We start from the raw sequence: 26,653 nt of genomic DNA, 5'->3' as shown, positions 1-26,653 counted from the left end.
CTGGTGGTGCAGCAGGCGGGCCAGGCAGATGCTGGGGAGTACAGCTGTGAGGCCAGGGGACAGAGGGTCTCTTTCTGCTTGGACGTTGCAGGTGGGTCCCTAGTGGCACGGTCAGCGCCTGTCCAGGTGGTGGAGTGTGCGCTGCACTGGCACTCAGCACCTCTGCACCTCTCTGCATCTCCTGTTCCTGGCCTGTAAGGGAAGGCTGTTGTGCTGCCTGCAGCGGTTCTGTTAGAAAATCCAGCATTCTTGTGCACACCCACAGAGCACCGTGCTGCACTAGCCAGGATCCTTTGTATGTTTATTCAGAAGCCTGTTTTCTGCTCCTGGTTGAGACCTTCCGCAGACCAATGGCTTTTGTCTTTGTTCTGAGGGAGCTGCAGTTGTGCCTTTTGTTTAGGGCGCTGCAGTCTCAGCTGACCATGGAGTCTCCTCTCCCGTGGGGACCCTTGGTGTGTCCCCTCTGCTCCCAGACTTAGCGTCTGGGGACAGCATTCCTTGTCTTCCCCTCCTGGCCACACTGCTGCCTGCAGCTTCTGCCTCTAGAGTAGAAGGAACCAGGAAGGTGCCGGAAGCTCACGCTTGACTGGAGTTGCCTTAAGATGACCTTGTGTGGGCCCCGCCAGGGCTTTAGAGTGAGCCCCCCTAGTGGGTTCATCGGCAGCCCCATCACCTGTCCCTGAGGGTCCACGTGCATGTGCCCTGCCAAGGTCATGCTTTCCTTGGGGCCACCTCATTCTCTTCCTCTGCTTCCTAAAACACCGGACATCATCTTCTTCCTGCAGAGGACACTGGGACCTCTGGGCAGTCCTGTCGCTCCTGCACACCCCTTCTTCTGCCTTGGCTCAGCCCGATCCTGGCCGAGGAAATCCTGCGCATCTGTCGCTTGCATGATTCGGGGAGGCCTCTGGCCGCTCCCACCTTAGTGTTTAGGCTTTTCGGTGGGAGGCAGAATGCCCCTGTGGTTGGCGACCAGCTCTGGGACAGCTTTGGCGCCATTCCCAATGGGGTAAATGAACCCACCCCTGCCCATCTCAAGCTACACACGTGGCTTTGCTGAGTTTGGGATTGGGAAAGATGGTGGTGGCTCTCAGGAGCGTGGTGCCCTGGTGCCTATAGGTGCTCCGTGTGTCCCGTGGAGGTGCTGGTCTTGGTTGTAGGGGGAGCAGCCCTCTCCTCTCGGTGCGCCATGGGTGGGGGATGGGACCCGCAGCACGTCCTTATCCAGTGAGGTCCTTTCCCAAGACCCTCCTCTGTAGCTGCCATACTGCTGTGGCTGCTACCCTGTGTGCAGGGAGAGGGTCAAATCAGCAAAACTGGTTAGTTTTTTTTTTGGTAATTTTTTGTTGGTTTTTTTCTTTTTGCTAATTTCTTTCAAGATTTGTCTCTCCTCGTGGCTTCCTATGTTGGAGTATCATATCTACTTTGTCTTGGTTCTGAGTTAAAATTTCCAGTGTAATATCTGATTGCACATATAAAGTTGTCTTTGTTATCATGAAATTAAGGAAGCTCTGGTGCCAACAGATTTTTTGTTTTGTTTTGTTTTGAGACGGAGTCTCATTGTGTCACCCAGGCTGGAGTGCAGTGGTGTGATCTTGGCTCACTGCAGCCTCAACCTTTTGGGTTCAAGTGATCCTCCCGACTTGGCCTCCTGAGTTGCTGGAACCACAGGCACGTGCCACCACACATGGTTATTTTTTAAGAAATTTTTTGTAGAGATGGGGTCTTGCTGTGTTGCCCGGGCTGGTCTTGAACTCCTGGCCTCAAGCAGTCCCCCTGCCTTGACCTCCCAAAGTGCTGGGATTACAGGTGTGAGCCACTGCACGTGACTAAGAATTCTTTTTTCTTTTTGAAGTGGAGTCTCGCTCTGTTGCCCAGGCTGGAATGCAGTGGCGCAGTCTCAGCTTACTGCAACCTCCACCTTCCAAGTGCAAGCAATTCTTCTGCCTCAGCATCCCGAGTAGCTGGGATTACAGGTGCCCGCCACCACCCCCAGCTAATTTTTTTATTTTTTATTTTTAGTAGAGACAAGGGTTTTGCCATGTTTGCTAGGCTGGTCTTGAACTCTTAACCTCAAATGATCCACCTGCCTCGGCCTCCCAACGTGCTGGGATTACAGGCATAAGCCACTGCGCCTGGCCCAACAATTTTTTAATAATGACATTTGAGATGTAATCGATGCACAGATTTTAAGTGTATCATTTGAAGGATTTTGGAAAATGTAGATACCGTGCATTACCACGTCCGCATCAAGGTACTGAGCATCTCTGTCTTGCTAGAAAGTTCCCTCATGCGGTCTACCCTCCACCCTGCTCCAGGCAGCTGCTGTCCTGTTTCTCTCCCTATGTCAGTTGTGCCTTTTCTTTCTTTTTTTTACTTTTCTTTTCTTTTTTTTTTTTTTTTTGAGATGGAGTCTCACTTTGTCTCCCAGGCTGGAGTGCAATGGCGCGATTCCAGCTCACTGCAAGCTCTGCCTCCCTGGCTCACGCCATTCTCCTGCCTCAGCCTCCCGAGTAGCTGGGATGACAGGTGCCTGCCACCATGCCTGGCTAATTTTTTGTATTTTTAGTGCAGACAAGGTTTCACTGTGTGAGCCAGGATGGTCTTGATCTCCTGACTTCGTGATCCGCCCACCTTGGCCTCCCAAAGTGCTGGGATTACAGGCATGAGCCACCGCGCCTGGCCCAGTTGTGTCTTTTCTAGAACGTCATTGAAATGTTCAAAAACCTACCCTCTACAAAATGACTTGAAATGGGACATCAAATGTATAAGGAACTTTGAAAAAAGGGATTGCCCAGGGACCAAAAAATAAGAGGGAACTGTAGGATGGGTGCAGTGGCTCACATTTGTAGTCCCAACACTTTGGTGGGCCAAGGATGGAGGATCACTTGAGCCAGAAATTTCAAGACTAGCCTGGGCAACATAATGAGACCTTGCCTTTAAAAACATAAAAAAGTAGAATAATAATAATAATAGTAATAATAATAAAAGACAAAAGAATGACTGGGTGAAGTTGGGGGCTTTGTGTACTTTGCAGTACCATAGAGCAGTCAAAACGAGCATAGGGCTGCGCATTGCAGCTGAAGAAGGGCGATCGATGCACGCGGTGTTGTACTGGAAAAGCAGGTTACAAAGCACAGCGTGACGTTCTGTGTTTAGTGGTTAACAACACGCAGTGGCAGCATCACATGGCAGCTGTGGTTTATCTCCTGCCTGGAATCTCCGGAGATGCTCTTAGAGTGCCACACCTCTCACCTGTGTGAATCCTTGGTCATTCTATTTCAGACAGCAGGAAGTCGATGTGCAGAGGTGAAGTCACTTTGTCCAAGGTCACATCGTGGGTAAATGGTTGAACAGAGCAGCCTGACTTGCACATTCACCCTCAATAAACACACATACCGAGACAATAAAAGGAGATTCCAAAACCAGGATTCAGGCTGGGGTTACCTCTGAGGGGCTGAGAACTAGTGGTGATGGCGTTCTTCTTTCTTTACCAGGTGGGGAGTGTGTGGGTGTTCATTGTATTGTTTTTTTCTTTATTTTCTGCATATTCTTTCTTACCCACTGATCAACAGCATGTACATATTGTTTAGAAATAGGAAGGCAGAACTCGGGAAAAAATGAAAGGACTTTAAATTGGAGTTTCTGCAGAGCTAGGTAGTGGGGCCAGGTGGAGGGGTAGGGCATGGTGTTTTGGTGTGTTTTAGCTTATTTATTTATTTTTTTTTGTGATACTCTAGTTTTTAGTACTATTTTGTCTGCATGTGTATTTGTAGCTAGTTAATGGGCACAGATAGCACCTAAAAAGAAAACTCTTCTGTCTGATTTCATATATTCAAAGTTTGAAGACAGGTTCTACGGTTAGGAATGAGAATGGTGGTCGCTTTTGTAGGGGAGGCAACTGGGAGCTGTGTGAGTGTGGGGTGTGGGTTACCTAGGTGCACATATCTGTGAGAACTCATAGAATTGTGCACCAGATCTGTGCATATCACTATGTGTACATGTTATCCTAGTTAAGAGGTAGCATAAGGGATTTTCGTTTTTAGAGACAGGATTTTGTTCTGTTGCCCAGGCTGGAGTGCAGTGGTGCAGTCAGGGCTTACTGCAGCTTTGACCTCCCAGGCTCAAGCAATCCTCCCACCTCTGCCTCATGAGGAGCTGGGTACTCGCATACCACCGTGCTCAACTAATTTTTAAATTTTTTGTAGAGACAGGGTCTCACTAGGTTGTCCTGGCTGGTCTTGAACTCCTGAGCTCAAGTGATCCATCCAGCTTGCCCTCCCGAAGTGCTAGGATTATAGGCATGAGCCACTGTGCCTGGCCTCATAAGCAATTTTTCGATGTATGAGTTTCCTCTGTGTTGAGGGAAACCCCAGACAGATACAGAGCAGCTCTGGCTTTAGTGCAAACCAGGGGAGAAGTGGCCAGGGGATGGTCTGTTTGGGTCATGGTTTTGTAGGAGAGAGGTTCCCACATGTCCTGTGATTTTCAGCGTGAACCCAAGAGGGTGTCTGTGTTTGCTATTTCTCCAGGCTTTCTGGGTTCTCAGGCAGAGTTTTCGTAAGTGCCAAGGGCATGATGTGGGTGTTTCACACAGTACCAGCAGCTTTTCCTTTCAAAGGGGAACTCTGCCAGGGTGGTGCTTTTTTCTAAGGCGTTACAGAATGTTTGGACTCCAGAGTATCTGCTACATGTTGCTGATGGGCCTTGGGAAATTCTTCCCCATGCTGATGCTTGAAGCTTCCAATATGTGTTCTCTCTTGTTCAAACCCTCTGGCTGGCGGTTGGTGAGGCCACTGTTCATGGGCCACAGACGGTCCGTCATCAGTGGGCTCCAGCCTGAGCAGCCTCTGCATCTGAAACTTCAGTTTCTGTGCGCTGGCGTCTCTGACTGTGCATCCTTCCCTGTCCATCCCCAGAGCCCAAGGTGGTGTTTGCCAAGGAGCAGCTGGCACACAGGAAGCTGCAGGCAGAGGCAGGAGCCAGTGCCACACTGAGCTGCAAGGTGGCCCAGGCCCAGACAGAAGTGATGTGGTACAAGGACGGGAAGAAGCTGAGCTCCAGCTCGAAAGTGCGCATAGAGGCCACAGGCTGCACGCGAAAGCTGGTTGTGCAGCAGGCAGGCCAGGCGGATGCTGGGGAGTACGTCTGTGAGGCTGGGGGCCAGCGGCTGTCCTTCCATCTGGACGTCAAAGGTCAGTTGATCGAGCAGACATTTGAGCATCTCATGGGAGCAGGCCTGGGGGCAGTGTTTCAGCATAGGCTGGGACAGTGCTTGGCGGCCTCCTAAGGGCCTGTTTCAGCTAGTTATCTGCTGCTGAGTAACAGATCACTCCAAACTTAGAGGCCTGAAAGAATGATCAGTTTGCCTCTCACCATTCTACAGGTTGAGAATTTGGTCAGGGCTCAGCAGGGGTGGCTCATCTGTGCTTCATGTGGTGTTGGCTGGGGCTGGGGGATCTGACTGGCCTCATTGGTGCACCTGACCAAGGTCCAAGCTGGGATGGCTCCAGTGGATGGTGGATGGCCAGGATGATAGGCCTGTCTCTTCTTCTGGTGTCAGCTGGCCTCACTCCCATGCCTGCAACTTCATTCTTTCCTCCGTGGTCACTCTCTTTTTGGGCTTCTTTCCATGGTGACTGGATTCTTCTCCTAGGGAATGGTAGAAACTATGAGCCTTGTTAACCTGGGTTCTCAGGACTCCCAGAGTGTTACTTTCCCCCATGTTCTGTTGCTCAAAGCTAAGCATAAGGCCAGCCTAGTCTGCAGGAACTTGGGTGTAGGGAAGTAGACCCTACTGTCAGTGGGGGAGTGGCATGTCCTGTTGTAGAACATTGTGCACCCAGGGCATCTTGACTCATCACAACCTTTTTAACAGTTTATCACAAGGACATGGGCTCTGTTTAATTCTCTGCCATCCTGAACATGGTATCTTTTTCTTTCAAATGCTTGCCTCATGGTCACAAGGTGGCTTCCATAGCTCCAGCCATCATATTCAAGACGGGAAGATGTAGAAAGGGTGTGTATTAGTTTTTTTGTTTTCTGCTTATTTTTTAAACTGCTTTGCAACAAATTACCACCAACTTAATGGCTTGAAACAATGCTCACTGAGTATCTCACAGTTCTGTAAGTCAGAAGTACAGGCATGGTGTGCCGGGGTTCTCTGTTCAGGGTCTCAGAAGCTGAAGTCAGGTGCCTGCTGATTAGTTCTCTTGGTTCCTGTTTCTAGCTTACCCAAGTTGTTGGCAGAATTCAATTCCTTGCAATTGTGGGTCTGTGAGCCCATGGGTCCAAGGCCCTATTTCTTGGCTGGCTGTCAGCCAGGGAGCTACTGTCATATCCTAGAGGCCACCTCATTCTTTGCCATGTGGCCTTCATCATCAGGCCAGTAATGGATAATCTCCCTTGTGTCATGTCACTCTCAGACTTCAAATCTCTTTTGCCAAGGAAGAGACCCCTCCCATTTGTGGCCTCACCTGATTAGGTCCAGCCCACCCAAGATCATCTTCCTTTCGAGGAACTTAAAGTCAACTGATTTGAGACCTCATTCCATCTGCAGGTTTCCTTCACAGCAGCACCTAGATTTAGTGTTTGGGCATTCTTAGAATTCTGCCTCCCTCATTGTGGATGTTTCTGGCTGTCTCTTCTGTTTGGAAAACAAAAACTTTTCTTGAAGTAGGGAGTACATCAACCCCCATGCCTCCTTGACTTGGTGGGATCTTGCAGCCATGCTCAGCTCCAGGTAACCTGGAGAATGTGCCCCTGGCCTTACAGCCTTGGCAGGGGGACGTGGAGGAGGAGGAGGTGGACCTGTGGTGGGAGAAGCTGGCCTGGGACTGGCCCCGCAGCTCATACCCCATAGCCTGGGTTTCCACCTCTTTCTGAGGCAGGCTGGCGGTGGGATCGGCGTGTGTGTGGGGTCAGACTGCCACTTGTGTCTCATTCCTGTCTGTCTGCTGAGTGACCTTGGGCGAGTTGTTGATGTTGTTTCATCCCCAAATTCACATCCACCTGGAACCTCAGAATGGGGCCTTATTTGGAAACAGGGTCTTTGCAGATGTAATTAAGTGAGGCACCTTGTGATGAGGTCATGGACTAGGGTGGGCCCTGAGTCCAGTGACAGTGTCCTTAGACAGACTGGGAGACACATACAGAGGAGGCAACCATGAGAGATGGAGGCTGACACTGGAGCGATGCGGCCGCAAGCCCAGAGATGCCAGGAGCCCCTAGGAGCTGGGAGAGGCAGGGTGGGTCCTCCCCTAGAGCCTCCTGAGGGAGCACAGCCCTGCTACACCTTGATCTCAAACTTCTGGCCTCCAGAACCGTAAGAGGATGATTTTCTGTCATTCTGAGCCACTTATCTTGTGGTGAGCTCTTATGGCAGCCCCCATAAACTCAGACAGTTGGCCTCTCTATGCCTCAGTTTCCTCATCTATAACATGGGAGTCATTATTGTGGCATCTGGGGACTGTGCCTGTGCAGGGCACTGTGAATTATAGCTGCTGGGATTGGATTTTGGGGGATAAACAGGTCAAGGAAGGAGGGCATGGCCAGCCTGGTGGTGTAGACACTGGCAGACCTTCACCCCAGAGGGCCGTGGTGCAGGGTGGGAGGGGATGGAGGTGTGCCAGGCTGCAGGAGCTCAGAGGCACTAGCTGCCAGCAGAGTGGGCACCAGGGTCTCTGGAAAGGTCTCAGTGGCAGTGGCTCATCCGGCCTGTTTCCCTGTCTGTAAAATGTGGATCCCAAGTGCACCCGGCTCTGAGGGCAGGAGAGGGGATGAACATGAGATGGTGCTTGGCAGGGGCTACACTAATTGCTTCATCTCGTCTTCCTGCTGCTGTTTTTACCCCTGGGGTGACACATGACTCAGACACTAGGGGGCCCAGGCTTGCACATCTGCGGGCTCTGTCACATTTGTGCACCAGGTAGAGAAGCAGACAATGTCTACAGCATGGGCCAGGGGTCCTGTGTGGCCACACAGAGGAATGCTGATGTTCAGCAAGTGCCTCGGTCCGTGAGGGCTGCTAGAGCAGAGCACCATAGCCTGGGTAGCTCAGAATCCACAGAAGTGTGAAGTGTGCTGCTTGCAGAAGTCCAAGAGTAAGGTGCCAGCAGATTCGGTGTCTGGTGAGGCCACTTCCTGGTTCATAGAAGATGCCCTCTCGCTGAGTGTTCACAGTGGAAGGGATGAGGGAGCTTTTGGAGTCTCTTTTATAAGGGCATTCATCTCATTCATGACCCAACTGCCTCCTAAAGGCTCCTCCTTCTAACACCATGACCTTGGGGATAAGGATGTCAACGTGGGAATTTTGGGGGCCACAGACATTCCAACCATAGCAGTGAGAATGTGGGAGCTAGGTTTTGTGTCGCTCTCAGGGTTTTACCCCAAAGGCAGGACTGGCAGGCTAGCGTGTTCTCTGCGTAAATGCTTTTGTTAAATTGACTTCTTAACATATTGTATCATGCCCATCTGCTATTCTTGGAATGTTGTGTCCCCTCCACAGTTCATGTTGAAACTTAGTCCCCTGAGCAATAGCATTAAGAGGGGGCCTTTGGGAGGTGATTAGGCATCGAAAGCTCCACCCTCGTAAATGGATGAGTACCCTTTGATTATAAAAGGGCGAGTTCACCACTTCCATCCTGTCTCCCATGTGAGACACAGCAATAATGCGCTGTCTTGGAAGCAGAGAGCAGCCCTCACCAGGCAGCTGAACCTGCCGGCACCTTTTATTTGTTTGGTTTTTGAGACAGGGTCCTGTTGTGTCACCCAGACTGGAGTGCAGTGGTGTGACCATGACTCACTGCAGCCTTGACTGCCTGGGCTCAAGCAATCCTCCCACCTCAGCCTCCTGAGTAGCTGGAACTATAGGCACGTGCCACCATACCTGGCTAATTTTCTCAATTTTTTGTTTGTAGAGATGGAGTCTTGCTATGTTGCCCAGGCTTATCTCAAACTTCTGGGCTCAAGCAATCCTCACAGCTCAGCTTCCCAAAGTGCTGGGATTATAGGAATGAACCACTGCACCAGACCTGATTGATTTTTTAAAGTATGTAATTCACGTAACATAAAATTCACCCTTTTATGGTGTACGATTTGGTGGTTTCTAGGTTGCACAACCACACCACAGTCTAATTCCAGAACATTTTCATCAACCCTAAAAGAAACTCTATGCCCCTTTGTAGTCACTCCCCATTCCCCTTCCCCTCAGCACTTAGCAACCACTAACGTGCTTTCTGTCTTCCTGGATTTGCCTGTTCTGGACATTTCATTTAAACAGAATCATATAATATGTGGCCTTTTATGTCTGTCTTTTTTCACTGGGCATGATGTTTTCAAGGCTTATCATGTTGTAACATGTATCAGTACTTCCTTTTCATAGCTGAGTCACATTCCATTGTATGAACAGATCACATTTTGTTTATCTATGCATCGGTGGACAGGCATTTGAATTGTTCCCACTCTGGCAACTGTACATAATACTGCTATAAACATTTGTATGCAGGCTTTTGTGTGAATGTATGTTGTCAGTTCTCTTGAGTAGATACCTAAAGAGTAGGGTTGCCAGGTCATACGGTAATATTATTTATCTTAGTAAGGAACTGTCAGACTATTTTCTAGAGTGGCTGCACCATTTTACATTCTTCAATCAGCAATGTATGAAGGTTCCAGTTTCTCTACATCCTCACCAACTCTTCTTGTTTTCCATTTATTTATTTATATTTTATTTATTCTTTTTTTAAGAGTCAGGATCTCACTCTATTGCCCAAGCTGGAATGCAGTGGTGTGATCATGGTTCACTGCAGCATTGAACTCCTAGGATCAAGCAATCCTCCCATCTTAGCCTCCTGAGGAGCTAGGACTACAGGTGGGCACCACCACACCCAGCTAATTTTTGTATTTTTGGTAGAGATGGGGTTTCGCCATGTTGGCCAAGCTGGTCTTGAACTCCTCACCTCAAGTGATCCACCCACCTCGGCCTCCCAAAGTGCTGGGATTACAGGCATGAGCCACCATGCCTGGCCATGATGCTAGACCTTTTTTTCTGATAAATGATTTGCAAATATTTTCTTTCATTCATTTTTTTTTGATTATGTCTTTTGCTACATGAAGCTTTTAATTTTGATAAAGTTTAGGCTGGACATAGTGATGTGTGCCTGTAATCCCACCTACTTGGGAGGCTGAGGTGGGAGGATTGCTTGAACCTAGGAGACTGAAGCTGCAGTGAGCTATGATTGCACCACTTTACTCCAGCCTGGGCAACAGAGTGAGACCCTGTCTAAAAAAGAAATATTTTCTTAATAAAGCTTAATTTATCCTCTTTTGTTGCTTGTGTGTTAGGTGTCATTCCTAAGAAACCATTGCCCAATCCAAGGTCATGAGATATACACCTCTGTTTTCTTCTAAGATTTTAGTAGTTTTAGCTCTTACATTTAGGACTTTGATCCATTTTAAGTTAACTTTTGAATATGATGTGAAATAGTGGTCCACCTTCATCATTTGCGTGTGGAAATCCAGTTGTTCTAGCATCATTTGTTGAAGACATTTTTCTCCATTGAATTTTCTTGGCACCCTTGACCATAAATGTAAAGGGTTTATTTCAGGATTCTCAATTTCTAAGTTTATCCTTATGTCAATACCACAGTCTTGATTACCATATCTTTGTAGTAAGTTTTGAAATTAGAAAGTGTGAATTTTCCAACTTTGTGTTTTTTCAAGATTGTTTTGGTTATTCAAGGTCTACTGCATTTCCATATGAATTTTAGAATCAGCTTTTCAAATTTTGGAAAAAAGGTAGGTGGGATTTTGATAGGGTTTACATTGAATGTGTAGATCAATTTGGGGAGTATTGTCATTTCTTCTAATCCATGAGTATAGGATACATTTCTGTTTATCTGGGTCTTTTAAGATTTCTTTCAATGGTGTTTTCTAATTTGTCAACATATAAAGTTTGCAGTTCCTTTGTAAATTTATTGCTAAGTAGTTAATATTTTGGATGCTACTCTCCTTGGAACTGTTTTCGTAATTTCAGTTTTGGAGTGCCATTGCTAAGGTACAGAAATAGAATTGACTTTTATATGTTGGTCTTGTATCCTGCAACCTTGTTGAACTTGTTAGCTCTAATAGTTCTTTTGTGAATTCCTGAGGATTTTTTGTACACAAGATCATGCTGTCTCTGAATAGAGACAGTTTTACTTCCTACTTTGAGATGTTTCTTCTTTTTAAAGTGTAGGCATTTACAGCTGTGCATGTCCCCCGAGCAGTGCTTTCACTGCATCCTGTAGTTTTGGTATGTTGTGTTTTCATTTTCATTCATCTTGAAGTATTTTCTAATTTTTCTTTTAATTTCTTTTTTAAAAGTGTGTTGCTTTATTTCCACATATTTATGTATTTTACAGTTTTCTTTCCGTTTTCTAGCTTTATTCCATCATGGTCAGAGAAGATACTTTGCCTGACTTCAACTCATAAAAATGTATTGACACTTATTTTGTGGCCTAATAGATGGTCTACCCTGGACAGTGTTCCATACACACTTGAGGAAAATGTGTATTTTTCTCCTGTTGGTTGGAATATTCTATACAGTCTTTTGTTGATTGGAATATTCTATACAGTGTTCCCTGTGGGGGATAGGTTCCAGGACACCTGTAGATACCAAAATCCATGGATCATCAAGTTCCTTATATAGAATGGTGTAGTGTTTGCATATAACCTACGCACATCCTTCTTTATGTTTTAAATCATCTCTAGATTACTCATAGTACCTAATACAATGTAAATGTTATATAAATAGTTGTTATATATATTTCTAAAAATTTATATTACTTTTATTGTTGTGTCATCATTTTTTTCCAGAATATTTTTGATCCTTGGTTGGCTGAATCTGCACACGTGGAACCTGTGAATTTGGAGGGCTGACCGTATAAATCAGTTAGGTCTAGTTGATTTATAGCATTGTTCAGTCCTCTTGGTTTTAATAGATCTTTTTTCTAGTCATTCTATTATTGAAAGTGGGGTATTGAAGTCTCCAATATTGTAGACATTTTTTCTTTTTGTAATTCTGTTGATTTTTGCTTCTCATATATTGCCCTCTGCTTTAGGTGAGTATATGTTTATAAATGTGATATCTTATTGAGAGATTGGCCCTTTCACAGTGTGTAGTGTTATTTGTTTCTTCTGGCGGTTTGGTTTCGGGGTCTGCCTTGCCTGGCATTTGGGAGCCGTTCCTGCTCTCTTTTGGCTGCTATGGTTTATGGAGCATCTTTAAGCCTTCCACCTGTTTGCGTCTTTGGCTCTAAAGTGTATGTCTTATAGACAGACGGATAATGACTTTTTAATTAAGAATTAGTTTTATAATTGAGCTGAAATTCACATAACATACAGTTAACCATTTTGAAGTGTACACTTCAGTGGCATTTAAGCATTCTCAATGTTGTGCAACCACCACCTCTGTCTAGTTTCAAAATTTTTCATCAGAAATTTTTCACCAGAACACCCCATAGTCATTGGGTTATTCCTTTACATTCTTCCCTCCCCCCATCATCTGGCCACCCCACATTTTGCTTGTTGTCTCTATAGATTCGTTTGTTCTGGTTACTTCATGTAATAGAAATCTTGCAATATGCGTCCCTTGTATCTGGTTCTTTTACTTTGTGTAAACTTTTCAAGATTCATCCAAGTTGTGCGTAACATGTTCCAGTGCTTCATTACTTTTTATGGCTGAATAGTGTTCCATTGGATGTATATATCACAGCATATCACAGATGCTGTTAATTTTTGTTGCTGTTTCTGTTGCTTTTGTTTGTGTATGTTTAGTGACTTTTCTGAACTAATTCTTTAAAGTCTGTGTTCCTTATCGTGAGTGGCCACTGAAGCCTCTGCTCAGTGAGCTTATTGGCCAGCTGATGATTAGAACAGTGATTTTACTAGATGTCTCCAACAATAAGTCTCTCTGTCTTTGGGGCCTCTTTGTGGGAATTGGCCCATGCATTCAACACAGCTAGGCAGACGACAGCTCTACCTGTGCCTTTACTTCTGGCCTCACAGAACCTCAAGGCTAGCCAGCTGTGTGAGTGTTAGGTCTTCTCAGATGTTTCCTGAGTGTTCACACAGCCTCTGGATATGTATGACCCTCTCTGTGCCCAGGAGTGTGTTGTTGGATCTTTCCAAAGCCTCCTGTGGATGTCTTGTTCTCCAGCATTTCCTTTTAGGCTGAAGACTTTTGATTAGATTATTGTTCATTGCAACCATTCTCCACTGCTTCAAGCAGTCATGGTGTTTGTAATTACCTCTGATATTTTTTCAACAAATGCTTCTGGCGAAAATACCTTTGCACTGGGTGAACTACTCAGGTCAAATAAATGCAGCTGTGGTGAGCAGTTTTTCCAGGGAGCTACTAAACTGGTTGAAATAATGACAGTGCTCTAGGAATGGCCTTCTCTGCTGGATGCCAGGGTGCTGGTCGCCAGGGTGCTGGTCTTCATCCTGATTGTGGACTGTCGGTTTTCACAGTTATCTCAGAGCTGGAGGCTGGTAGGTTTAAGAGTTGGGCGAGTTAAAACACCACACATCTAGCTGTTCTTACTGAGATGCACTGGTTTTTCTTGGATGAATGCTCCCCAGATTGCTGCAAGTCTTTGATTAATTTTCAGACTTCTGAAAAGTTGATTCCAACATATGTTTTTGGCCAGTGCTTTTCTTTCTTTTGTGGAGGAGAGGTTTTTCAGAAGTTATTATTTTGTCATTTTTGCTGACATCTCTGCCAGGGGTTTTTGAATATTGAACCAGCCTCGCATTCTTGGGATGTGTTTGTGTTTGTGTTTGGGGTGTGTTATTCTTTTTACATACTGGATTCAGTTGGCTGATATGTTGCTGAGTATTTTTATTTTTATGTTAATGGAGAATTTTAGTTTGTGGTTTTCATATACTGTCTTTGTGTGGTTTTGATATCAGGGTAACGCTGTCCTCAAAAAAATGGAATGGAAAGCATTCCCCTTCTCTTCTGTTTTCAAGAAGATATTGTGTAGAATTGATATTATTTCTGTTACTTTTAAAATGTCTTTTTAAGTTATTTCATTGACAAAGCAAGTAAAGCCATCTTGGCCTAGAGATTTCTTTTTGTGGAATATTTAAATCAGCCAGACAATTTAATAGCTGTGGGACTGTACAAGTTGTCTATTTCATCTTGGGTGAGTATTGGTAATTTGTGGTTTCTGAGGAATTGGTCCATTTGATCAAATGGATTTAATTTATGTGCATGGTGCATGGAGTTGTTTGTAGTGTTTCCTTATTACCATAGTGTCTGTAGGGTCTGCAGGGATACCCTTGTTTCATTACTGATATTGTTAGTTTGTCTTTGCTCTCTCTTTTTTCCTTTGTCTTGGTAGAGGTTTGTCAGTTTTATTGATCTTTTCAAGGAACCAGCTTTAGGTTTCATTGATTTTCTCTATTTTCATCAATGTTATTGATTTCTGCTTTTATCTTTATTTCCGTCCTTCTTGCTCTGGGTTTATTTTGCTCTTCTTTTCCTAATTTCTTAAGGTAGACTATTAGTTTGCTGATTGAAGTACTTCTTGCTAATATAAATATTTCATACAGCAATTTTTTCTCTAAGCACTGCTTTAGCTTTATCACAAACATTCTGGTGTGGTATTTTCTTTCTTTCTTTCTTTTCTTTTTTTTTTGGAGATGAAGTCTTGCTCTTATCCCCTAGGCTGGAGTGCAATGGCATGATCTCAGCTCACTGCAACCTCCGCCTCCCAGATTCAAGTGATTCTCCTGCCTCAGCCTCCTGTGTAGCTGGGATTACAGGCACTTGCCACCATGCACTGCTAATTTTTGTATTTTCAGTATGAGACAGGGTTTCACCATGTTGGCCAGGTTGATCTTGAACTCCTGACCTCAGGTGATCCACCCGCCTCAGCCTCCCAAAGGGCTAGGATTACAGGCGTGAGCCACCACGCCCGGCCCTGATGTGGTATTTTCATTGTTGTCCAGTTGAAGATAATTTCTAATGTCCCTTGATACTGCCTCTTAAATGTGTGGATTATTCAGAAGTATGCTTAATTTCCATGTGTTCAGAGATTTTACTATTACCTTTCTGTTATTGATTTGTAGTCTAATTCCATTTTGATCAGATAACATAACTTCGAAACATTTCAATTCTCTTAAATTTATTTCATGAACCAGAATATGTCCTAGGTGGGCGAACATTCTATGTGTTCTGGAAAGGAATGTGTTTTCTGCTGTTGTTGGGTAGATCCTACCAGTGTCACTTAGGTCATGGTGGCTCATGGTTCAGTTCATCTGTATCCTTGATGCTTTTCTGTCTGCCAGTTTTATCAGTTATTAAGAGAAGAGTGAAATCCTCAGCTATGATTGTGGATTTGTCTGTTTTACTTTCAGTGCTGTCGATTTTTGCAGCATGTGTTTCGAAGTTCCATTGTGAAGATCATTTTGTCTTCTTTGCAAATTGACATCTTTATCCCTATGTAATGTCCCTCTTTCTCCCTGGTAATTTTCTTTGTTCTGAAATTTTCATTGTTTGATATTAATATGAACAAACACTGCAGACTTGTGTTATTAGTGTTTGTATTACATGTATTTTGCCATTCTTGTACTTTGAACCTGCCCGTATCATTATATTGGAAGTGAGTTTCTTGTAGATAATATGTAGTTGGCTCACTATTTTCCAGCTGATAATCTCTGTGCTACTATGGATGTGTTTAGTCCTTTTTCATTTATGTTGTGATTAATACGTTTGGATCCAGGTTGACTATTTTATTACGTTTTTCCATTTTTCCCCTCTTTTTTTGGTTCTTCTGTTTCAACTTTTCTGCCCGTTTTGGGTTATTTCGATTTTTTTTTTTTTTTAGTATTTCTTTTTAATTTATCTATTGTGATTTTTTTTGGTCACCCAGGGACTGCACTTTTTTTTTTTTTTTTTTTTTTTGAGAGGGAGTCTCGCTCTGCCGCCCAGGCTGGAGTGCAGTGGCCGGATCTCAGCTCACTGCAAGCTCCGCCTCCCGGGTTCACGCCATTCTCCTGCCTCAGCCTCCCGAGTAGCTGGGACTACAGGCGCCCGCCACCTCGCCCGGCTAGTTTTCTGTATTTTTTAGTAGAGACGGGGTTTCACCGTGTCGGCCAGGATGGTCTCGATCTCCTGACCTCGTGATCCGCCCGTCTCGGCCTCCCAAAGTGCTGGGATTACAGGCTTGAGCCACCGCGCCCGGCCGGGACTGCACTTAACATACTTAACTCTTCATCATCTACTTGAGATCAGTATTTTATCACCTCCGCTGGAATACAGAACTCCTACCATCACATACATAGGTCTCTTTTACTCCCTGACCTTTAAGTTATTATGGTAGTTATCTTACGTATTATCTCTACATTCATTGGAAACCTCATCAGATAATATAATTTTTTTTAACTATAAAATTTATTTTAAAGAACTCAAGAGGAGGAATATAGTCTGTTTTATTTGCCTAGATGTTCAGCATTTCTGTAACCATTCCCTCATTCCTGCTGTTGCAAGTTTCCCTGAGACATCATTTCACTTCTGTCTGAAGGACATCCTTTAGCAATTCTTTTAGAGCAGCTCTGCCATTGATGTATTTTCTTAGTTTTCCTTTATTCAGAATGTGTCTATTTCACCTGCATTCCTGAAAGATATTTTTGGTTGATTGAGAATTCTGGGTTGAGGCCTCTTTTCTTTTAGCACTTGAAAAAATGTTCCACTTCCTTCTGGCCTCCATGATTAAAAAAATATTTAGGCCGGGCGCGGTGGCTCAAGCCTGTAATCCCAGCACTTTGGGAGGCCGAGACGGGCGGATCACGAGGTCAGGAGATCGAGACCATCCTGGCTAACACGGTGAAACCCCGTCTCCACTAAAAAATAAAAAAAAAAAATTAGCCGGGCGAGGTGGCGGGCGCCTGTAGTCCCAGCTACTCGGGAGGCTGAGGCAGGAGAATGGCGGGAACCCGGGAGGCGGAGCTTGCAGTGAGCTGAGATCCGGCCACTGCACTCCAGCCCGGGCGACAGAGAGAGACTCCGTCTCAAAAAAAAAAAAAAAAAAAAAAAAAAAAAAAAAAAAAAAAAAAAAATTTAATTGACAAATAAAGATTGAATATATTTAAGCTGTACAACATCATGACTTTATACACACACACACACACACACACACACACACACACACAGTGAGAAATTAACAGTCATTCAAATTGTTCCCCTACAAATAATGTGTTGGTCTTCTCTGCCTGCTTTCAAAAATTTTTTCTTTAATTTTTAACTCATTTAAAATGATACATGTGGGTGTGGAATTTTTTTGGGTTTATTCTGTTTGGGGCTTGCCAAATTCTTTTAATCTGGTTTATGTCTTCTTCCAAATTTAGGAGATTTTTAATCATTATTTCTTCAGATGATTGTTTCTGAACTATATTTTATCTTCTGCTTCTAGGGATAATGACTTCAATGTTAGATCTTTCAGAATCATCTTACAGGTCCCTGAAGCTCTGTTTTTTGTTGTTGTTGTTGTTGTTGTTTTGTTTTAAATCCCTTTCTCTCTGTTGTTTGTATTGGATAATTTCTATTGACCTGTCTTCAATTTCACTAACTTACTTCTGTTATTCATATTCAATTATTGAGCCTATACATTGAATTATTTCAGTTACTGTCTTTTCTTCTTATAAACTTTCCACTCAATTCTTCTTTATATCTTCTGTTTCTTTGCTGAGACTTTTTAATGTTCCCATTCCTTTCAAGGGTATTTGCTTTTACTTGTTGAAGCATTTTTGTATTAGCTGCTTGAAAATTGTCAGATAATTCTAGTATTGGTGTCATCTTGACAGTGGTATCTATTAGTAATCTTTTCATGTGCATGCTACTTGATTCTTCCTATGCCCAGTAATTTCAGATGGTGTGCTGAGTATTTTGAAGACTATGTTACTTGACTTCAGGTCTTCTTTACATCATAGGGTAATGTTGATTTTTTTTTAAGCTGGAAATCAGCCTGGTTGACTTCTGTGGGTTGATGTCTTCAAAGCCTGAGCGGTTTGATCTGTCCTGTCTGTGCACCTTCTGTGGTCATGTGTGGGCAATGGTTTGTCCCGAGTTCAGTGACGTGTGCCTCTAGGGGGAAGCCCTGGAGTTCCTGAACAACTTTATGTTATATTTCTCGAGAGTCTCCCTTTCCAGGACCCTCTCCAGGACTTTCTGCTTTCTTGGGGCTTCATTTTCAGTTCTACAGACAAAAAACTGGAGCTTTGTGTTTGCTGCCCTGATACTGTTCTTATGGTTGCAACTGTATGTGCCAGAGCTGAGCGCCAGGAGGACAGAGAAAAAAAAAAATCAGCAGTGCTTACCCTGCTTTCTTGAGATCAGAACCCCTTCCATTGAAGAGGAGTGTTTTCTTTTTTTTTTTTTTTTTTTGAGATGGAATCTCACTCTGTCACTCAGTGGCACCATCTTGGCTCACTGCAACCTCCACCTCCCAGGTTCAAGTGATTCTCCTGCCTCAGCCTCCCAAGTAGCTGGGACTACAGGCACCTGCCACCACACCTGGATTTTTTTTTTTTTTTTTTTTTAACTGAGACAGGGTCTCACTCTGTTGCCCAGCCTGGAGTGCAGTGGCGCAATCTTGGCTCCCTGCAACCTCCGCCTCCCAGATTCAAGTGATTCTCCTGTCTCAGCCTCCCAAGTAGCTGGGATTACAGGCATGCACCACCACGCCTGGCTAATTTTTGTGTTTTTAGTAGAGGCCGGGTTTTGCCATGTTAGCCAGGCTGATCTTGAACTCCTCACCTCAGGTGATCCATCCGCCTCAGCCTCCTAAAGTGCTAGTATTACAGGCATGAGCCACTGTGCCTGGCCACATCTGGCTAATTTTTGTATTTTTAGTAGAGGTAGGGTTTCACCATGTGGCCAGGCTGGTCTTGAACTCCTGACCTCAAATGATCCACCCACCTTGGCCTCCCAAAGTGCTGGAATTACAGGAGTAAGCCATTGTGACTAGACAGAGTGTTTCCTTTATCAGTTTAGTTGTTCACACCTGCATGGTCTGGGGTGTGAGAGAAAGGAGAAGAAACAGGGGTGTCTTCTGTCCTCTCTGAGCACTTGTGCTTCCCTTTTCTATACCTTGAGGGAGGCTGCAGGATTAGTTGGGAGCCTGCTCTGTCTGCACAAATGCCCGCCTCTGGGTTTTGGGTGCACAGGTCATGGGATGAAGGGTGCTGGGACTTTGAATGCTGTTCCTCTGCTGCCCCCATCCACCTGCTGCTCTCCTTTCTGAGTGTTCAGATAGCGGCTCCTTGGTCTCACGGGTGAGATGGGGGGTTTGCACCTCCAGGAGTGGAGCCACCAGTAGGTGCTTTTGAAAACTGCAAGTTTTATTATAAATATGCAAATAAACCCAAACCTTGGCATTTCTTGTGAGACAAGTCTAAGCATCCTTGTGAGGGTATTTCTATTTCATTTAGGCGAATGTAGCAGGTAAACCACCAGGTAGGTAGCTGGGGACCTGATGGAGTGGCTCAGCTGCACTGAGGGGCCACCGAGACTGCTGCAGGCTTCCTCCCTAGTGCAGCTGAAGGTGGGCACTCACACACACATGTATGCACACAATGAACTTACACATACACATGCACTTGTATACATGCACTTACACACACATGCACTCTTACACACACCTACACATACATGTGCACGTATACATGCACACAGTGCACTCATATGCACACACACATATTCTCACATGCACACCTACACACACACATGCACTCACACATATGAATGTACACACATATGCACACATGCACTCACATGCACCTACACACACTTGCACAACATACGCATGCACACGTGCACTCTCACATATACCACCCACACATATGAACAGACACACACATATGAACTCACACACACACTTGCACATACATGCATACATACCCCAACCACACATTTACATATGCATACATACCCCAAGCACACATTTACATATGCATACATACATTTAAACACACAAACAACACACAAGACATATATACACACACATACATAGACACACACAAACCTAAACATAATACACACATAATACCTACATATGCACTTACCTACATATATACACGCACAGACACCTCACTCTCATATACACTCATATACACATATATCCCCCATACACACTTATGCTATATACATACATTCAAACACATGTACACTTGCACACACATACAGACATCTAAACACACATGTACACAAACATGTAAACACATGTGCATACACATGCTTCATCTTATACACACATACAAATACATGCATGATACACATACATACACATACATGAAAACACACTTAAACATACACACTTGCTTGTACATGTTACGTACACCCATTAAAACACATTCGCATTCTCAAACACATCACACGCAGTGTGATTGTGAGTGATTTTGTGAAGTGCATGTCAAAGAGAGACAGTTTCCCTGAAAGTACTTTGTGAGTCCTTCTGTAAAGCAAACATAACAAATGTCAAAGAGCTTGGGGAAGCCCTCCCTTGGTGATCAGGCTGATTCGAGGGCCATGGAATGAGCGGCAGATGCAGCTACCCAGCTGGGTTGAGCACACTGCGGCTGTGTGACTGGATTTGCATCTGTGCTCATGTTAGAGGTGCTCATGCAGGGTGCCAGTCTGCCATGTGCCCAGTGCTAGCACTGCTGCTGAAGACGTGTTGCTGACTGGTCGCTGTGTGGGTCCCTGCAAGATACTCGCAGTGCCTGTATCCATATCTGGGTCCCTGAGAACATTTGGCTGCAGAGGTTCGGCTCTGGGACTCCTCAGCATGCTCAGTGAGGCGGTAACACTTAGTCAACTCGGTTTAAAAACACAGCAACTCTTTTAGTGATCGTTTTGAAGACAGGTGTGGACTTGGAGGTGCATTTGAAAGCTGGTGTCCACTCACGTGGGCCATCCTGCACACCTGGGAAGTGGACTTTGGTCCTTAATTCCTGGGGATGAAAACATAGAAGTTTCACAGTTACACTCTGACTGCACCATGGAGACTAGATTAGGATGAGGGGGGATCAGAGGCAGGAGGCTCTGCCCTGCCTGGTCCAGGGAGGGGAGGGCCGGGCCTACAGAGGGACAGCAGTCCCGAGGGTGGAGGAGAGGGCCGGGCCTACAGAGGGACAGCGGTCCTGAGGGTGGAGGAGAAGGCCGGGCCTGCAGAGGGACAGCAGTCCCGAGGGTGGAGAAGAGGGCTGGGCCTGCAGAGGGTCCAAGGTCCCGAGGGCAGAGAGGAGGCCATAGGCTCAAGAGCCATTTGAAAGGTGGAGCACAGACTGGGTGCGGTGGCTGACACCTGTAATCCCAGCACTTTGGGAGGCCGAGGTGGGCGGATCACGAGGTCAGGAGATCGAGACCATCCTGGCTAACATGGTGAAACTCCATCTCTACTAAAAATACAAAAAATTAGCCGGGCATGGTGGTGGGTGCCTGTAGTCCCAGCTACTCAGGAGGCTGAGGCAGGAGAATGACATGAACCCGGGAGGCGGAGCTTGCAGTGAGCCAAGAATGTGCCAGTGCACTCCAGCCTGGGCAACAGAGCGAGACTTCATCAAAAAAATAAAAAATAAAAAAATAAAAAAAAAGAGGAGCCGTGGCCAGGCGGGTTCAGGGTTGAGAACAGAGGAGATGGGAGGTGAACTGCAAGCTTGGGCAGATGCGTAGATGCAGGGGCTATATCTGAGATGGGGCAGTAGGCAAGAAGTAGGTGTGCAAGGAGAAACGGGTGAGGAGCTGTTCCATCCTGTCCAACCTGGAGCTGGAGTTGCCACAAAGGCAGTGGAAAGGAGTTTCCACAAGGGAGTGCCCCAAACCATCCCACAATGGGATGGTTAGGATTCCACAGAAAGAAGCACCAAACACCAGGGTGATCAGTCCAGAGCTTTATTAGAGGAACTTGTTTACAGAGGAGGACCACAGCATATGCTTGTAACAAACAGCAAGAAGGCAGATGTCCCATCCAGGCATGTCTACCATGAGGGATCAGGGTATGGAGTTTATCTCAGGGTTGAGGACTCTGGCTCAGGGCCAAGCAGGGTGGCTTTCTCTGTATTTAGCAAGATGGCTGATTTCTCAGAGTGTCGAGCAACAACCTAAATACCTTTATCCATGCCTGGTTCAAGCCTGGAAGGGAAAAGTTGCAGGTGGGTCAGGACAGATAAAGAAAGTGCTAGGGGCGCCGGGGGATATTACATTAGCCTATGTGGGACATCCAGGAGGCAGTGGCTCTCTGGGCTGCACCTCGGTTGATGCTGAGCTGACAAGGGAGCTTTGGGATTTGTTGGCATGTCAATGGCAGGAGAGGATGTTGTGCACTGGGACACCGTGGGCAAGGGACCGTGATAACAAGACTCGCCCTGGGGCAACACTGAGGAAGCTGAGACCACCAAGGAAGAGGCCCAAAGGAGCAGGAGAAGAATCTAGAGAGTTGTGTTTTGGGGTCAGTGAAGACTTTGATGCACAGGTGATGTGCAGGTATGAATGCCATGGTGAAACAGGAGCGACGGGGGAAGGGCTGAAGGACTGCAACCCCAATGGGCACAGCTGACCTTAGCAGGAGCAATGGCTCCATGGCTGCTGAGCAGATCTGAGATGAGGATGTGGACACAGCTGGTGTCTATGGTTGTTTCCCCAAGTCAGGCTTTGAAGGGCAAGAGAGAGAGCAGGGGTAAGATGCAGGGCTGGTTCTGGCCCCTGTGGCCCCTGGTTACTGGTGTGTCATGAGGGGGTGTGAGAGCCTCACCACCTGCTGCTGTCCGTCTGCCGGCCCTAGCAGAGCCATCAGGTCAACAAGGATGAGCTAGTGAAAGGCAGGCAGCTGGATGCATCATTATTTCCTTTGTAAAAATTAATTTACAACATAAAACACCACCTTTTGTATATTGGGCACAAATACGTTTTTTAAAAGATTTTTAAAAAATCTAACCTAAGTGTCCAACAGCAGATGAATGGATGAAGAATATGTGTTGTATATTATAGTATGCAGGAGGATGCTATTCAGCTGCCACTCAGCAACACGGGTGAAGCTGGAGGATGTTATGTTAAGTGAAATAAGACATAAAGACAGTTACTGTACAATCTCACTTATATGTGGAATCTAAAAATGTGGAATTTGTAGAAATGGAGAGTAGAGTACCAGAGTCTTGGGGAGGAGGTAGGTCATGGAGATGTTGGTCAAACTGTACAAAGTTTCAGTTGGGAGGAATAAGTTCAAGAGATCTATAGTACAACATGGTGACTGTAGTTAATAACAATGTATTATATTCTTGAAAATTGCTAAGAGAGTGGATTTTTAGTGTTGTCACCACAAAATGATACATATATGAGGTAATGCGTATGTAAACTAGCACAATTTAGCAATTCCACAGTATATACATATTTCAAAACACATTGTTCATAATAAACGTATACTTTTTTGTAAAGTTAAAAAAGGACTTTTAGGATAAACTACAGAGTGAGGAAGATGCAATAATAAAAGAGGTCATGCAGAAAAATTTCGGAAATTATAAACAACATGAGTCCTAAAATTTGTAGATTCACAAGAAATCATTGTAAGTGTAAAGAAAATAAATTCTCAGCTAGACATAACATAGTGAATTGTAGAAGGCCAAAAAACCAAGAGGAGAGCCTTAAAACTACCACACAGAAGAATATATTAAGAGAACAACAGTTATCCTTCCTATAGATTTCTCAGCAGCAATGAAGAGCCCAGAAATGAAATGATGGGATAATGTCCAAATTAGCAAGGAAAACAACTGTCAACCTAGAATTCTGCACCCAGCTAAGCTATCATTCAAAAGTGAGTGTGAAATAAAGACATTTTCAGGAAGTAGATTGACAAAGTTTACCATTCACAAAACCTTCCTGAGAGAATTACCAATAGATACACTTCATAAGAGGAAAATGTCATCCAAAGTAACAGAATAGGTACTGGAAGTAGTGATATGAGGAAACTCAAATAATGAAAAGATCCAATCCCAAGGCCTAGGATTAGATTATACCAATGACAATTGGCCCTCTAGAAGTTGTAGGCTGTATTAGCAGTCCTTTGTGTGAGTCAGGGTTACTGCCCATTCTGCCAGTATTGCTTAAGGAATTATCTCTGAAAATACCTATGCTTTGGTGTGCAGGTCACAAATTGTGCTTCTCTTTGTTTTTATACTTAGGAGATCACAGCTGGTAAATAAATGTGAAAACCTGAATTGCAACATATACCAGTCTAAAAATTATCTAACTGGGAGGCTTCAGATTCTGAGAACTAACCTATCGTCTGCCCTGTGCATCTTCAAAATGTAAAGTTCTTTTTGTTGAGACATCCAGGAAGAGGGCAGGCTTGTGGCTGAACCATCAGAGTTTTGAGATCATTCAGTTCTAGTAATTGGAATATGTCTGACCCTGTGTGTCACACTTTATCCCCAGAGCCCAAGGTGGTGTTTGCCAAGGAGCAGGTGGCACACAGTGAGGTGCAGGCTGAGGCAGGGGCCAGGGCCACACTGAGCTGCAAGGTGGCCCAGGCCCAGACAGAGGTGACGTGGTACAAAGATGGGAAGAAGCTGAGCTCTAGCTTGAAAGTGCATATGGAGGCCAACGGCTACAGACGGAGGCTGGTGGTGCAGCAGGTGGGCAAGATGGATGCCGGGGACTACAGCTGCAAGGCCAGGGGCCAGAGGGTCTCCTTCCACCTGCACATCACAGATGGGTTTCTTGAGATCTTTCTTATGTTCCTTAGGATAATTTTTAGTGACATTAGCATAGAGGTGCCACCTAATTGCCTCTTTTCTTACAAAGCCTCCCTTATAATAACTAGCAAGTATTAATTTTGTGCCAAGGAACATAGATTTTGTGAATGCTAGTTGTCTTTCTGCTTGCTTAAACTTCAAAACAATTCTATGAGGAGGAACTCTGATTATTCCCATTTTAAGATAACACACAAGGAAGTAACTCACCACAGTTCACAAAGCCAGAAAATTGCAGTCAAGATTTCAACCCAGTATTCTAGGATTATTATTCTTTTTTTCTTCTTGAAGAGTTCTATCTTCAGTATTTATGTTAGCAGCTCTGCTGGTTATATATATTCCATCATTTTTTTTTTCTCATATGAAAACCTATTTGTTCTCCCTTTGATTCTGAGGACTGTTTTATCTGGATATAACATTACAGTTTATCAGCTATTCCTCCACTCCCTAACATTTTAAAGAGGTCATTCCATTATCTTCTGGCTTCCATATTTCCTTTGAAATATCAACTGTAAGATTTACTGTAGACATTTTAAGGGTCATGTATCTTTTTTCATCATGTTGCTTTTAGATTTTCTTTTTGAATTTGCTTCGTGGCCTTTTTTTCTTTGATGAACCTAGTTGTGGTTTCCTTTCTCTGAATCTGGGTTGGGATTGTAGAACATCTTGAGTCTGTGGGTTTATGTCTTTCATCAGCTGTTTGCTGTTACTGAATCCTGAATCTTCAGTGCCTGTGAAATGGGTTGGTTCCAGATTTGTGTCTCTAACTGTGCATCTCTCCTTGTCCACCCTCAGAGCCCAAGATGATGTTTGCAAAGGAGCAGTCAGTGCATAATGAGGTGTGGGCTGAGGCGGGGGCCAGTGCCATATTGAGCTGTGAGGTGGCCCAGGCTCAGATGGAAGTGAAGTGGTACAAGGATGGGAAGAAGCTGAGCTCTAGCTCAAAAGTGCGCATGGAGGTCAAGGGCTGCACAAGGAGGCTGGTGGTACAGCAGGTGGGCAAAGCAGATGCTGGGGAGTACAGCTGCGAAGCTGGGGGCCAGAGGGTCTCCTTTCAACTACACATCACAGGTGAGTTTTTTGAGGTCTTTCTTTTGCTTTTAGGATAATCTTTATGTACTTAGGGTATGTATGGAAGTCCCACCCAAGGGCCTTTTTTCTCATAAAGCTTCCCCTGTTATAACAACTAGCAGGTATTAATTGTGTGCTGAAGATCTAGATTTTGTGAAGTGCTTCTTGTCTTTCTGCTTGCTTAAACTTCAAAACAATTTGTGAGGAGGAACTCTGATTATTCTCATTTTAAAATAACACGCAGGGAAGTAACTCACCACAGTTCACAAAGCCAGAAAATTGCAGTCAGAATTTGGACCCAATATTCTGGGATTACTATTCTTTTTTCTTCTTGTAGAACTATATCTTCAGTATTTATGTTAGCAGGTCAGCTGGTCATATGCCTTCTCTAACTTTTTATTTCTTTTGTGAACACATATTTGTTCTCCCTTTGATTCTGAGGGCTGTTTTATCTGGGTATAACATTACAGTTTAGCGGCTACTCCCCACTCCCTTCTGGTGTCCATATTTTCTTTGAAATATGAACTGTGAAATTTGTTATGGATATTTTAAGGGTCATGTACCTTTTTCCATCCTGTTGCTTTTAAGATTTTCTTTTTGATTTCGCTTTGTGGTAGTATTTCTTTTATGAACGTAGGTGTGGTTTCCTTTGTCTTCATCCTGGTTGGGATTGTAGAACATCTTGAGTCTGTGGGTTTATATCTTTCATTAGTTGTTTGTTGTTGCTGAATCCTGAATCTTCAGTGCCTGTAAAATGGGTTGGTCCCAGATTTGTGTCTCTGACTGTGCATCCCTC

At 44.7% G+C, this 26,653-nt stretch overlaps 1 protein-coding gene across 2 annotated transcripts in view; it reads left to right on the top strand.

The window, feature by feature from the left end:
* OBSCN (obscurin, cytoskeletal calmodulin and titin-interacting RhoGEF) overlaps window positions 1-26,653 on the top strand; it is a 162,841-nt gene that overhangs the window by 7,623 nt on the left and 128,565 nt on the right. For both annotated transcript variants that reach the window (XM_025402023.1, XM_025402032.1), the window contains exons 8-10: window positions 4,920-5,195; window positions 24,470-24,742; window positions 25,579-25,857. In XM_025402023.1, coding sequence (XP_025257808.1) covers window positions 4,920-5,195; window positions 24,470-24,742; window positions 25,579-25,857 — 828 coding nt within the window. The remainder of the gene's footprint in view (window positions 1-4,919; window positions 5,196-24,469; window positions 24,743-25,578; window positions 25,858-26,653) is intronic.

Source organism: Theropithecus gelada, chromosome 1 (genome assembly GCF_003255815.1).
Source record: "Theropithecus gelada isolate Dixy chromosome 1, Tgel_1.0, whole genome shotgun sequence".
Taxonomy (NCBI): Eukaryota; Metazoa; Chordata; class Mammalia; order Primates; family Cercopithecidae; genus Theropithecus; species Theropithecus gelada.
Note: the sequence above shows the minus strand (reverse complement) of the source record. Positions and strands in the feature narration are given on the sequence as shown.